At 34.3% G+C, this 16,113-nt stretch overlaps 1 protein-coding gene and 1 pseudogene across 1 annotated transcript in view; one reads left to right on the top strand and one right to left on the bottom strand.

Annotated features, from left to right (window-relative positions):
* The window catches only part of LOC144365098 (uncharacterized), a 41,351-nt gene that overhangs the window by 23,966 nt on the left and 1,272 nt on the right, over window positions 1-16,113 (top strand). The window contains exons 9-11 of the mRNA XM_078015908.1: window positions 11,143-11,215; window positions 13,678-13,751; window positions 15,368-15,512. Coding sequence (XP_077872034.1) covers window positions 11,143-11,215; window positions 13,678-13,751; window positions 15,368-15,512 — 292 coding nt within the window. The remainder of the gene's footprint in view (window positions 1-11,142; window positions 11,216-13,677; window positions 13,752-15,367; window positions 15,513-16,113) is intronic.
* LOC144378404 (replication protein A 32 kDa subunit pseudogene) lies at window positions 8,707-10,184 on the bottom strand (annotated as a pseudogene).

Below are 16,113 nucleotides of genomic sequence, written 5' to 3' on the forward strand. Positions count from 1 at the left end.
TATGCAACTCCTAGAAGAAAACATTGGGCCAACACTCCAACATAAAGGCACAGGCAACTAAGACCACTAAAGCTCAGGAAATGATCCAAGAGTTTATCAATGGGATGGCATCCAATTTCTGCACAGAAAAGGAAACCAAGGGAATGTGAAGAGAGAAACTACAGAATGGGAGAAAATCTTGGCTAGGTATACTTCTGACAGAGCATTATCTAGAATAGATACACCAAAAAATATAATAACCCAATTCATAAATTGGCAAATGAACAGGCACTTCTCAAGAGAAGAAATAAAAATGGCCAACAAACATTTGAAAAAGAATGTACATCATTAGCAATTAGGGAAATGCAAATCAAAGCACTGAAATTTTATTTTACACCAGTCAGAATGGCATCTATCATGAATAAAAAATAATAAACAATGCTGCAGAGTATGTGGAGGAAATGGAATACTTCACACTTTTGATGGGATTATAAATTATAAATTATAAATTATAAATCACTACAACAATTATGGAAATCAGTATGGAGGCTCTTCCAAAGATTAGGCTTAGAATCACCAATATACAGCTGTACCACTCCTTGGTTTTTCTTCTAAATTAAAAAAGTTATCATATTATGATAATACATGGATACCCATATTTATATCAGCACAGTTCACAATAGTTACACCATAGTAGCAGCTTAGGTGTCTGCCAATGGATGAATTATTAAAGTAAATGTGATGGATATACACAAAATGTAGTTTTATTCAGTCATCAAGAAAACTGAAATTATTTCATTTACAGTAAAATGGATGCAATGGAGACCATTATATTAGCAAAATAAGTCAATCTCAGAAGGCTGAGGGGCATTTTTTTATTTACATGAAGTAGCTAGAGAGAAAAAGGAAAAGAAAGGTGAAGGCTGATGTCATGAAAATCAAAGGGAGATTACTAGAGGAAAAAAACCAAGGAATGGAGGGGTGGGGATGAATGGGGCAATTCCTGGGGAGTGATATTGGGCAAATTATATTAGTACATTGTGTGCATTGTATGAATATGTAAGAACATATTCCATCAGTATATGTGACTATAATGCACCAGAAAAATGTGGAAGAAAGACAAAAAGAAAGAAAGAAGAATAGCCAGTCCCTTTTAAGGGGATTGCCTCCCAGGATGGGACATTTGCTGTTAGAGCACTAAAGATAACTTCCCAGTTTATTTCTGTACTATGTCAGAAATCACTAAAAATTATGAACCATGCTTTATCCAACCTCTTTTGTGGATATTAGAATAAAAGTGTGGGTGCAGTTATTGGGGAATTATAACATTTGGGAGGGGTGTTATTGTCCTGTTTTCCCTTATACTCAGTATTACTATCCGAAGGTTTATGCATGCATTTGGATGTATTTCTTCTTCATTGTTATATGTGGGTCTTTTTGGAGAACTGCTTTCTCTGTGCACTGGCCCTGGGCAAAGGCTGTATCTCAGTGTCAAACCCCAAATGGGCATGACCAAAGAGGTAGGTTTACCCATCATCATCTCTTTCAGAGGAAAGAATAATAACCAGCAAGAGCAAGAAACTAGAAGGAAAATAAACTTCAACTAATAATTGAATGCTTATTTAAAAGCATCTCTAAGACTCCAATAACTAAAGAGAAGAAATGGGAAACCACAGACTGCATGGATGAAAAATAAGGCAACAGTGACAGTTAAATTAACTAAACTCAGAAAAATAGGTGAAAAAAGTGGTAAGATGGAGCAAAGAGGAAGAAACGAGGGGAAAATGAATAAAAATAAGATAATGGCATTAAAATGAGAACAAAAAGTGATATGGAGAGAAAAACCAAGAAATTAAAAGGAAAAAATGAGATAAGAAGAGCTGTTTTTCCTTTATTCCAATGATTCTGGGATGCCATATTGTTTCCTTGTGCTTTTAAATCTCTGGGCATCATGCAAAAGTATATTTTTTATTCTCCACATGTTTCTGGAGTTTTCTATTCTTTTGATATCTAATTTCATTTCATTATGATATTAGGAGATGGAGGGCATTATCTTAATTTTTTGAATTTGCTATGACTTGTTTTGTGTCCTAGATATATGATTTACTGAACTGATGGTTCTATGTGCTGCTGAGTACAATGTGTATCTGCTATTGTCAGATAAAATATTCTGTACACATCTGTTAAATCTCTTCATTTTGAGGAAAAACAGAATTTGAGGAACTTTGGTGATATTTGTCCATATGATGTAGACATAGGTGAAAGTCCTGTATTGAAGTCAAGCCCACTTAGGACCTGTTACATTAGGTAGAATAAGTTTTTTGTTTTCTTTTTTAAATGACATTTTGTGTACTGTCATTCAGGCATGAATATATACTGTCATTTATCTTCTTATTGGATTGTTCCCTTTATCAATATTCATTTTTTTGACCTCCAGACAATTACTTCTTAAAGAATAAAATTTGAAATATGAGAATAGCTACTCTTATTTCCTTTGGCTTCCACTTGGCTGTAATTTCATTTTCTATCCTTTCACTTTTATTCTATGAATGTCTTTACCAATCAGGCATACTTCTTGCAGAATAGTTGGATTATTTTTATTAATTCAACATTTCTTGTATTTCTATTGTCTTATAATTGAAGAATTTACTGAATTCTTTCATTTAATTTCTAATATAGGATTTGCTTTTAATTTAAATTTGCTTATCTATTGTATGCTTTCCCTTGCTCTTCTCGTGGATTTTAATCTAATGTATGGAATTTTCCTTTGAGCATCTTGTGAACACTGGCTTGATTGTCAAAATGTTTTAGTTCATTTTTGTCTTGGAAGGCCTTTATTTGATCTTTGAATCTGAAGGATAACTTCAATGCATATAGCCATGTAGGCTGGCAATATTTCACTTTTAGGGCTTGAAATATATCATTGCAGGTGCTCCAATCCTTTAGAGTTACACTGATGCCTTATCATTTATAAGCCAGTTGGTCCTTCTCCCTTGAATTTTAAAATCTCTCTTTGCTCTGAATTTTGGAATTTCATCTGAAACACAGAATGGAGAGTTCCTTATTTGATTATGTCCATTGGGGATTCTAAATGCCTCTTGTGTCTTGATGTTCACCATGTTTTCATGGCAAAAGAGATTTTCTGTTAAAATTTCATTGAATAATAATATTGAGTAAGAGTTTTATATTATTCATCTCTAGCTGCACTCTTTTCTCATGGCCTGAGCATTCAATTTGGTCATTTTTTTTATTAGAGGTTTATACCTTTACATAGTTGTTGAGTTCATTCCAATATGCTCCCCCTTTTCTGGAAATTGATTTCAGTTCATGATGCCCTTTTTTTCTTCCCAATCTCCCTTCTCTCTCCCATTGTCCTTCCTCTATTCTACTAGACTTTTTTGTACTTGCCCATGAATTTTTATGTGGTTGGTCCTTTGTGTGATCATTCCTTTACCTATTTCTTTCCATTAATTTACTCTAGCTTTCCATATGAATGAAAACATTTGAGTTTCTGATATTGGCTAAATTCACTTCATATAATAGTCTCCATTTCTATGTATTTGTCAATAAATACCATAATTTCATCCTTTTAAATGGCTAAGTAGAGCTCCAGTGTGTGTGTGTGTGTGTGTGTGTGTGTGTGTGTGTGTGTGTGTGTCACAGTTTCTTAATCCATTTATCTATTGATGGGCATCTTGGTTGATTGCATAATTCAGGTATTGTAAATTGTGCTGCTATCAACATAGATGTGGCTGTATCACTGTTATATGCAGATTTTAGATCTTTTAGCTGTGTCTTATGGTGTGTTCATCCCTAGTTTGTTGAGGAATCTTCAAACTGCTTTTGAGAGTGTATTAGTCTGCAGCCATACCAAAAATGTCCACATGTTCCTTTCTTGGCACAACCTCACCAGCATTTATAGATGTTTTGTTCTTGACTGTTTGGAGTCAGATGAAATCTTAGCATAATTTTGATTTGCATTTTCTTGATTGCTAGAGATGTCAAATATTTCTTCATAATATATTGGTCTTTTGTGTTTTTTTTTTCTATTGAGAAGTTACTGTTTAGTTATTTTACCCATTTATTAATTTTGATTTTTTGTGTGTATGTGTGTGTGCTGTTGATTTTCCATTATTTGTAGATTTGTATATTGTAGATATTAATATCCTATTGGAAAAAGTAGTTTTCCAAGATTTAATCCCATTTTTAGTTCTGTCTTCATGCTCTTAATTGTTTACAAAGCAGTGCAGAAACTTTTTAGTTTAATACCATACCACTTATTGATTTTTGTTTTATTTCTTGTGCTCTATGGCTCATGTAAAGGATTTTGGTGTCAGCTCCTCTGTGATTGAGTGATACTCCTGTTTTCATCTAGCCATTACAATAGTTTCTTGTCTAAGTACTAGGTCTTTGATACATTTCAATTTGAGTTTTGTACAGAGTGAAATACAGAGTTCTAATTTTACTTTTATTATATACAACTGTCCCATTTTCTAGCATCATTTGTTAAAAGGGTGTCTTTGTTCCAAGATATATTTTCGTCATCTTGGTCAAATGTCACATGGTGGAGGTTTCTGGGTTTTTCTGTGACCCTGTTATTGCATTGTTCTTCATGCCTCTTTTGGTGCCAATACCATGCTGTTTTTATTACTACAACTTTGTAGTATAAGTTTATATTGTGTGTAATGATACCTCTTGCTTCACTTTCATTGCTTAGTATTGCTTTGGTTATTCTGAGTCTCCTATTCTTACAAATAAATTTAATAATTTTTTTAACTCTTTGAAGAATATCATTGTTATCATTGATGGGGATTGCATTAAATCTGTATATTGTTTTGGTAATATGGCCATTTTGGCAATATTAATTCTGCCTATCCACAAACATGGGCTGAATTTTCATCTTTAAGGTCTTCAATTTTTTTCAGTGTTATATCATTTTTATTGTAGAGCTATAATCCTACTTATTTAGATTAATTTCCAAGTATGTTTTTATTTGATTTGATATTGGGATTGCAAATGGGATTGTCTTCCTGATTTCTTTTCTCTGAAATGAATTATTTTTGAGGTATAGGAAAGCTATTCATTCATGGATATTTAACTTGTATCCTGCTACTTTGCTAAATTTATTTTTAAGCTCTAGAAGTCTTTTGGTGGAATATTTTGGACCCTCTAGGTATAGGATCATAATGAGAGAATAGGATCATATTGTCAGTAAACAGAGATAATTTGACTTCTTTTCCTATTCATATCCCTTGATTTCATTTTCCAGCCTGATTGCTTTGGTTCATTTTTAAAGGAGTATAATGAATAATAATGGTGGGAGTGGATAGTTTTTTCTTGTTCCTAAGTTTAGTGGAAGTCTTTTTTGCTTTTCACCTTTTGGTATGATGTTGGCTTTGGGTTTGTCATAATGGCCTTTATGGTGATGAGGTAACTTCCTTTGATCTGTAGCTTCTCCCACTTTTTGTAATATGAATGGGTGTTGAATTTTATTGAAGGTCTTTTTTGCATCTGTTGAGATAATCACATGATTTTTGTTCTCAATTTTGCTTACGTGATACATCACATTTATTGATTCATGTATGTTTACCCAGCCTTGCTTCCCTGGAATGAAACTCAGTTGATCATGGTGTAGTATCTTCTTGATGTGTTTTTGAATGTAGTTTGACAATGTTATTTAGAACTTCTTCACGTATGTTCATCAGGGATAATATTCTGTAGTTTTCTTCTCTTGATCATCTTTGTCTGATTTTGGTATCAAGGTTATACTAGCTTCATAAAAAGTATTGGGGAGTGTCCCCTTTCTTTCAATTTCTTGAGAGAGACTGATATTTCTTCTCTGTAAAGTTTTGTCTTCTCTGTAAAGTTTTGTTATGAATGAATCTAATGAAGTGAAAGGTTTCTACAATGAAAACTAAAGAACACTAAATAAAGAAATTTAAAAAGACCTTAGATGATGGAAAGATCTGCTGTTTTTGGATAGGTAGAATTAACATTGTAAAATGGTCCTAATAACAAAAGGACTATATGGATTTAATGTAATTCTTATTTAAATCCTAAGGACATTCTTCATAGAAATAGAAAAAAAAGAAGTCATGAAATTTATTTAGAAAAATAATAAACTCAGAATAGATAAAGCAATCTTTAGCAATAAAAGTGAAACAGGAGACATTACAATATCAGATCTTGAATTATACTACAGGTGTATAGTAATAAAAATGGTATGGTGTTAGCACCAAAATAGACATGCAGACCTCTGGTACAGAATAAAATACACATAGACAATTCCACATAAATACAATTATCTTATTTTAGAGAAAGGCATGCAGTGGAGAAAAAATAGTCTTTTCAACAAATGGTGCTGGGAAAACTGGAAATCCATGTGTAACAAAATGAAATTAAATTTCTATCTCTCACTCTGCATAAAACTCACCTGTAAGTGGATCAAGAACTTGAGCATTAGACCAGAAACTCTGAGCCTAATAGAAGAAAATGTAGGCCCAAATATACATCATGTCGGCTTAGGAACTGACTTCCTTAACAAGACTCCTAAACTGCAAGAATTAAAATCAAGAATTAACAAATTGATTAGAATCAAATTAAAATGCTTCTTCATAGCAAAGGAAACAAGAATTTGAAGAGATAGCCTACAGAATTGGAGAAAGTCTTTGCCACCTGAATCTCAGATAGAGCATTAATCTCCAAGATATACTAAATTCTCAAATAATATTAACACAAAATAAACAAAGAATCTAATTAATAAATGGCCAAATGTACTGAACAGGCACTTAAATAAGAAGAAATATGATTGATCAATAGATATATAAAAACTATTCAATATTTCTATCAGTTAATGAAACTCAAATTAAAACTACACTGAGATTTCATCTCACTCCAGTCAGAATGACAATTGTCAAGAATACAAATAACAATGAATATTGGTGAGAATGTGAGGGGAAAAGTACTCACATACATTCCTGGTGGGACTGAAAATTGGTACAACCTCTGGAAAGCAGTAGGGAGATTTCTCAGCAAACCTGAAATGGAATCATCACTTGTTATAGTTATCTCATTCCTCAGTAGATACCCCAAAATTTAAACTCATCATACTACAGTGATGTAGACACATTAATATTTATTGCAGCTCAATTCACAATAGCTAATCTATGGAAGCAGCCTAGGTGCCATTCAACAGATGAATGGATAAAGAAAAATACACACACACTCACACACACACACACACACACACACACACACACACACATACATATAATGGAATACTAATCAGCAATAAGAGAAGTAAAACTGTGGCATTTGCTGATAATGGATGGAACAGGAGACTATCATTCTAAGGGAAATAAGCTAATCCCCCAAAACCAAAGGCCAAATGTTCTCTCTGATATGCAGATGCTAACTCACAATAAGGGTGGATGGGTGGGTAGGGAAGAATTGAAGTACTTTGGATTAGACAAATGGGAATGAAGTAAAGGGAGGAGGGATGGGAACAGAAAGATAGTAGAATGAATCAGACATTCATTACATTCTTATGTGCATATATGATTACATGACCAATGTAAATCTATATAATGTACAACCAGAAGAATGAGAGGTTATGCTCCATGTATGTATAATATGTGAAAATACATTCTACTGTCATGTATAACTAATAAGAACAAATAAAAAAAGAAATATATTGATGATAAACTCTTGTTTTCAGTTGGTTAAAAAAAGCAAATAGTAGTATGAGCAGATGGTATCTAAACCATTTAGTTTTGAACAATGGTAAAAATGCAATTAATTAGGGAAAAAGTAAATTTGATGGGAAGTTAGAATAGACCACAATTTTATAAAGTGAAAAAAGAGAATGCAGAAGAGCAGTAGCAGGCAATGTTTATTCAGAGGAATGGGAAAAATAGAAAAATCATAGTGTTGGAGAGAGGGAGAGAGAATATTAGAATTTGGCCAAGAGTAGAAGAAAATATTGGGAGAGAAATAAGTAAAATATACACATGAAAATAATAGAATATCAAACAATCCAATAAATCTGTACCTTCACAAGGCAATGCTAGCAAAAGAGAATTACATTAAAAATGCTGAATATGAGAGAACACAAGACAAATATGTGTGTATATATATTATATATGATACAATATATATCAAATTATTATATAACATATCATATATAATATATATCAAATTATATAATAATTTGATTATTATACAAATAATCAGAACAGCCAGCATATATATCCCCCCCTCTCTCTTTCTCTCTCTCTCTCTCTCTCTCTCTCTCTCTCTCTCTCTCTCTCTCTCTCAACATACACACACACACATGGAAGGAATAAGATAAAATTGTTAAAAAATACATATAAATAAAGCTACCTTCTGATGTGATGGAATTTTTCTTAAAAATCTACATTATCATTAATAATTTATTTCTTAGTGTTCTTTGTTCCTTGATTTTTTTACAGTCAATTTTTTAAATTCTTTGTTTAGCTGTTTGACAATGTTGATATGTAAATAGAGTTGTTGTGGAAATAGAAAACTTGTTGGTTTCTTATTGTATTGTTCCCTCATGTTACTTGTGTTAATATACTGTTTGTGCATGTATTTGGATTGATTTTTCATCTGATATTTGATGTGAGTCATTGTATTGAGATTTCTCTGTTGAATATGTCCTGAGATATAGTGTTTTTTTTGCAATGTTTTATTTAACATTTCTTCTCCTCCTCCGTCCTATAATGCTAGCATGCTAAATCTCATTTTTATATAAACCCATCTTCAGCAGCAGACAAGGCAAGAAGGGGAACAAAAGTGCAATTTTGAAAGTAACCATAGAACCAGAGTGGGAAACAAAAATAGACAGAGGGCAGTGGGTTCCTTGGTTGGTGCTCTGCCCACAGACCTTCATCCTGCTCATTTGAACAGAAAAACTTCAAGAACAGAAACTCCCAGGTGTTAAGTAAATGCCTAACTCTCTTGGTAGCGCATCTCTTCTAATCCCATCTACCCTGGTATCCTAAGGAGCTTACTTGAAACTTGAGAAATTCCATCCTGGTTTACATCCCTGTCAACTGTCCATCTCCCTTTGAGCTTCAAAACCACAAAATACAAAAACAGAAAAGCAGTCAGTAAGTTTCAAGCCAGCTAAAACTCTTTACAGATGAATCTCCTTCTTTGAAGTCACTTGATCATATATATACAGAGCTGGAGGCAATGGACTGTGCAAACAGATCCAGCTGGAAATATCTCAGGTACCCAGTGAAATCCAGTTATTCTGCATCTGTGGATTTAAAGTGATCGTCATCCACAGTAGAATAGATGTGTCCCTCGTTGCTAAGAAAATCCACAGCTTGCTTGACTGAAGCTACAGGCATGTGTTGGAGCCGAGTCCTGAGATCCTGAAAGTTCAACCCTTCCGGTCTTGGGCAAGCCTTTATCAAATTCAGCACTTGGTTTTGGACCACAGTGAGGCCATTTGTTGGCATGATGCTATTCCCACTGAAGTTTCCTGCTTCCCCCATTCCTGGATTGTTGATAGATGCTCTCCCTACTGAGGGCTGGCTGTTGGATTTGCTCAGCACCATGTGCGCATTGACTACTTCCAGGATATATGTGGTAAATTCATTCATATCCTCCAGGGGCATGATCTTAAAGGCTACCAGGCTCTTTTTGTTCTGAAAGGATCTCAGGGGGCCAGCCACTTTCACATATGTTTCTGGAGGAAGTACAGTATTTTCACCACTGGTGTCATCTGTGTCCACCCACTGGCAAACATCCATGGGTGCAGCTGTCATGCATCTTTTTTGCAAACAATATTGGTTGGAGCCTTGATTATTCCCACAACAGTGACCTGTGAAATTTCAACATTCCCAGTTTTGAACATGTCATCAACCAGAGTAGCAGAAAGCAGCTGAGATATGGTACAGGGTACAATGTGCTGGGCTTGGGCTCTTGATTTCTTTTCAGCCTGGGAAGGTGTCGGGGATCCGAAGCCTCCCGGGGACCGAGTGTAGCTGCTGGCTCCCCCAAAGGTGGTGGAGCTGCTATATCTTTCAAATCCACTATTCCACATGTCGGTTGCGATTTCTTTGGGAAAGAAGTCCAGAAAGTTCCGGTTTGGTGGGCTCGCCCAACTCCTCAGAATCCCGCTGCTGCGACAACCTTGTTTCTACTTTTTTCTGGCGCCACCAATTCCTTCCCGCGAATGACAGAGCCAGTGAGCGCCAAGGACGTTTCTCGCTGCCGCCAATCAACGCTCACGAATCCTACGCTTTGTCCTGAGATATAGTTAAGTCATATTTTCAAAGCTCTGACTCGATGTGATAAAGTGATAGGATCATTCATTCAAAACAATTTCTAAAAGAATGTCACCAGGAAGAGCAACAACTTCAAAGGAAAGCATTTGTTGATGTGTAAGAAAATATGTTTAAAATGATGACTCTAAATTATCTAACCAATGTGAAGAGAGTGTTAATAATGCAGAAAGCACAAAAAAAATTGGTGTAAGTAATTCCAAAATTAATATTCCAAGAGAGAAAAAGTAAAAAAAAAAATTTAAAAAATGAAGGAAAAAGTGGTGGAAGGTAAAATCTACAGGAGGAAAATGAGGGTGAAAATTAAAAAGGGAAATGATGCAAATAGAAATGAGAGATGAGAAAACAAGTACAAAAAACATTGAAAAAAGGAAAAGACAATGAATAGATTAAAACATAAATAATGATTAAAGATATAAAAAACTAAAAAAATTCAAGACCTAGACAATTTTTCCTTGCTGATGTAATTAAAAAGTGGATGCTTATTTCTACAACATCTATTTTTAGAATTAATCAGTCTTCTGGGTTTTCTGGCTAGCAACTATGATCTCCTTATTTGTTCTCAATTCTAGTCCAAGAAGACTGGAGTCTCTAATGTGACATACCCTCCTGTATGCCTACCAGGAAGTGTTACAGAACCATTTTCAGAAGCAGAAATAAATTGTCTTGAATATTGGCTTTGTGTACATGGAAATATTTGTTGGGCTGCAGTAGGAGCTGCCCAAAAACATGCACAAATTGAGACTGTGGAGCATTCTATACTGTAAAATTAAGCTTGCCATATTACCTATCTTTTGTTTGAAATACACAACATTTATCTAATATATTTTTTTTCAAAATCATTTAGGCCTTCCTTGAAATAAATGATACTCCTCCAAATCAATCAGTATGGATGAAGGATGCAAAGATACTTAAATCAGGTAAATCTGTAATATGAGTTCTCTGGAAAGATGTGTATGAAAACATTTGAAATGTTTGCAGTCTGTATACTTTTAATTCATTTTAAAACTTCATTTTATACTGGCACTGAAAACTTTGTATCTTGTATCTGGAAACATTTCCCCAGTTCAGGTTGATATCTTGTTTATTTTGTACCATTGCCTTCACCACTGTTTATGCTTATGTACCTCACATTGCTCCTGCCCATGGCATTTGTAGTGTTCTAGCTACAGTGCAAATATGAGTATGAACCATTGTGTACAATATGATAGTCCAAATATTTTAATTTTTTTTAGTTGTTGATGGAAAACTTTTATTTATTAATTTATATGTGGTGCTGAGAATCGAACCCAGTGCCTCACACATGCTAGGCAAGCACTTCACCTTGCCCTACAACTGCGCTACAACCTCAGCCCTAGTCCAAGTATTTTAAAGTTAACTATAAATCTTTCTTTATACAAATCATGCCTAACTCTGTATATTTAACCCTTTCCCTTGTCTTTAATGTTCCCTGTCATTACTCCTCATTAATCTCCATATTTTTGACATAGAATTGTTGTCTTTTTCTCTTGCAACTTTCATGCTCTCACCATTTCCTGCCCATGGCTATTAACCACACACCATAAGAAACAGCTCAGGCCACATTTCTGACAACTTTTATCCACACTAGCACATTCCAGGAGCTCAGTCAATTGTTAGGTCACGTAAAGATTGTTGACAAAGTTGACTGATACATTTATTTTCTCCAGCACATGAGTAAAGAGTGAAATTTGTAAATGAATAATTTACAGAAGAAGTTGTGAAGAATCAGTAGAAGAAATTAATAAAGTATTAAGAAAGGACCAAGCAAAGAAACACCAGACTATGTACATAGGAAAGTGATGTCAGAATCATTCCACTGTTTCTGCTCCATTCTGTTCATTCACCTTTTCTAATCTAACTCCTAGTTTACTCCCACCCATTGTTGTGTGTTAGCATCTACATATCAGAGGGAATATTTGGGTTTTTTTGGGGGGGATGGGGTTATTTCACTTAAATCATATAGAAATACTAGTTAGGATCCTAATTAGTATAAGATGTACTCTGAATTTGTGTAAATATGTCAAAATACAATCTAATGTCATGTATAACACAATTGAACAAATAAAAATTATATGTACTTTAAAAATACTCACAAAGCTGGGCTGGGGTTGTGGCTCATGGCAGAGCATTTGCCTAGCATGTGGGAGGCACTGGGTTTGATTCTCAGCATCTTGTACCAATAAATGAAAGAAAGGTCCATTGACAACTGAAAAAAATATTTAAAAAAATGCAAAGCAACTCAGGTTTCTAGAAATGGGCAGAAAATCTTCATAGGACCTCATTATCCTATTATATTATCTGTAGTACTTATTTTGTTCCAATTAGTTATACATGACAGGAGAATGCATTTGACACATCATGCAGAAATTGAGTATAACTTCTCATTCTTTTTGTGTACATGATACAGAGAGAGTTACAGAGGTCATATAATCAAATATGCACAAAGGATAATAGTGATTCTTTTGATTAAGGAGAAATGAAACTGTTGGACTCTTTAATCTTAAATGTAAATCTTAAATACTTTATTGTTTATTCAGTCTTCATTAACGTGTAATAGATATAAAAACAAAAATAAAACAAACACCACCCTATGTCAGCAGAGAAAGACATAATTAAGCAAGACTCCATAAAAGGTCTGAGTCATAAAAGAAGAAAAGAAATCTATCAGAATAGAAGACAAAAACATTTCAGATGTGAGGAAATTGGCATAATTGATAAAGGTGTAATGCTATCAGTCATGTTGGAAATTACTAGTACTGAAGAGGGGCTGTTTCAAAATTCCTCTTCTGAGGCAGAGCCTAGTAAACAGTGTGAATTGTCATATTTCTATGGGATTTTAAAATTTTGTTTCTGAGGATTTTCCATTTGTTTGAGTGGTAAATCTTGGACATGCTTGTGTGCATTGAACCTGGTGACTTGTAGTAGCTCCCCAAGAGGTTTTTAAAGTTTTGGATTAGTCTCAGTATTTCCTAGAGAAGTCAATAATAGCTGGGTGCAGTGAAGCACATCTGTAATCCCAGCTATGTGAGGGGCTGAGGCAGGAGGATTGCAGCTTTCAAGCCATCCTGGGAATGCTGAGTGACAGTGTCTCAAAATACTATTAAAGACCTAGAGATGAAACTCAGTGGCAGAATATTGCAATACATGCACAAGTCCATGGGTTCATTTCCAGGAGCACACCCACTCACACACAGTGGCAATATAAATTTAATAGTAAATATTCAGCTAACAGTTAAGCTTAATACAGATATGGGAAAATATAAATAAATTATTGTTAGATATACTTATCTTTATTATGCTAGAAGACCCATCTTTATAATTGTTCTATGCCATGTGAGTAAATCTATACTTTCATCAGCAGAACCACATTTAGATGTGACACCAAAGGAAGGGCAAGATACTCTTGATGGTACTGAACACCAGCAGTCAACAACGGTATGTAAACATTTAAATTCAAGTTTCTGACTTCCTATACTTATCATTGCTTTCTTAATGAAGAATAAGTCAAATAAAATCACCTTTAAAAGCAAAGTTAGAATAGGAATATCATCAATTATTTCATAGTTCTGAAAATATTCAAACTGGTTATGAATCTTCAAATAATTTCAGAATTCATGGTAGATCACAGATCAGTTTCATCCTTGGGATTGAGGAGAATTTTTTTATTGTTTGTGCTTCCATTTGGCTATCCTCCTTAAATGATCAATGAGTTATGATCAAATATGAGAATAATTGATAGCTGGTTGAAATTATGAACAAATGTAACAGCAGTGGCCATTGAATGTATTCATGTTAAAGTGTGGTCACATCTCATGGTTCAAATATTTCATTGTGTCTTAACTTCTGTTGACTCAGCCACACTCTTTGTGTGGGTGTCTTCCAGCCTAGAGAAGTCAGGTCATAGTGGGTCTTGGAACTCTGAAATCAAATGCCTGGCTTTTCTGATCTCTCATGACTAAAACCAAGAAAATAAGAGCCCTAATGAAGATGGGTCCTGGCCAGGCACTCTGAAACTGCAGGGAAAAGTCTTCATTGCACCTGTGCTCCCTTGACTTGTCAGGCAGAATCCAGGTCCCTTCTTGCTGAAAACCATTTATTTAACTTGAGTGGCATGAGCTTTTGTTGAAATGGCTGGGATTCCCTCACTGGGCCTCCAGGAGGACAACTTTCCCTCTTCACCCTAACCAGTTTTGTTCTGACACTAATGCAGTCTGATTCTTTGGTAAATTCTTTTATAGAACCCAGTACTTCTGGGTTTCATCTGGTGTCTGGCTCTCTATATTTATACAGCAGTGTTTTATAGCATCACCTCAACATACAGCCACACACCAGTTGAACTATGTCAAATCCAGGGAGCAGCTGACAAGCACAGTGTGCTTATGCACTCCCATTTTTCTCCCTTGGTACACTTTTCCTAAGTGGAAATTGCTGCATACTCTCCCCCATAATGTTCGCTGTTATATACAGCTAAAATAAAGGAATATTTTTCTTACTATTTTGGTACTTTTTAAAATGATTTTTCCTCTCAGTAAAAATTTTCCCAAAAGATATTAACATTTCTGAAGTCTTTGATTAGCTAAAATGAAGCAAATGTGAGAATGTTCCATTTCTGCTCGGCATACAATAATTCAAATTGTCTTATCAAATATTAGTGTTAACACAAAATACTTTGTCTTTAAATGTTTCAAATGTTTAAAGCTGTTTAACATCAAGTGTTAAATATTTTTAAATATTCTCTTATTTTTGGTAGAAAATATTGAGTATGGTTAGGTGTAGAGATGTTATATCTTTGTGAAGTTATACACATCATTTAGTATGTTGTCAGTGAATGTTTTCTTCTGTCTTTGCATTCTTGTTTTAGAGTCCTTAGCCATAACATTGAAAGTTAAGCTTAATTGGAGAGGATATACAAAATTCTTTCAAATGTTTAAGTTTTAAGCATGTACTTGTCTAGTATTTATTCTTATTGATTTTAAAAGTGGAAATTTAGCTGTCTGCAGTTAAATAGCAATTAAGACTCTGCAACTCAATACTGACATTAATTTTAACAGCGCATCTGTGAGATTTGTTCACCAAAGTGCTTTGATCATTTTTCTTTGGATGCACTTCAAATGACAAAGCATATTGTGGAAGGTAAGAGCCACATATTTTTAAAATGTTTGTTGGACAAAATATTTTTTAAAAAAATTCTAAGCAGTAAATATATTTGAGTAATTGAGGATATGAATGTACTAAATACTTGGACCAAAAGGGAAAGGTAATAGGGATATATCTTCTCATGTTTTAGTGACAGGTAAAATTCAGAGTGTGATCAGATGATCCAAACTATTAATTCTATTTCAAAGACTGATAAGAGCAATGTTGGGAAATACTGAAGAGAAAAGTAGAAAGTGGAATGAAGAATGAGCAAACAGAGTGCAGGGAGTAAATGGATAAAAAAGAACCAGATGTGCACTCTGAAGGGGAAAACTCAGGTCATACATTAGAAAGAGGGAGAGCAGCATATGAAAATTGTGAGGAGAATATATGAGTTTCCAGAACCAAACCTGGTCTGAAATACAGTGCTATTTTTTCCCACTTTTCTTTTCTTCCTATTGGTGAGAATGGCATTAAAAATGAATTACTAGGTCATCCAGAGCTACCTTGTGTTTACCACAAATAAACATAAACCTATATGTTCCCACAGCCATATACATAATTTGACAACATATACAATGCTGCTATTTCCAATGACAGTAGATACTCCACAGGATGTGAGAATGGGGATTAGAGCAGACTTGGTTATGGAGTGATCACC

The sequence above is a fragment of the Ictidomys tridecemlineatus genome, chromosome 6 (assembly GCF_052094955.1).
Source record: "Ictidomys tridecemlineatus isolate mIctTri1 chromosome 6, mIctTri1.hap1, whole genome shotgun sequence".
NCBI lineage: Eukaryota > Metazoa > Chordata > Mammalia > Rodentia > Sciuridae > Ictidomys > Ictidomys tridecemlineatus.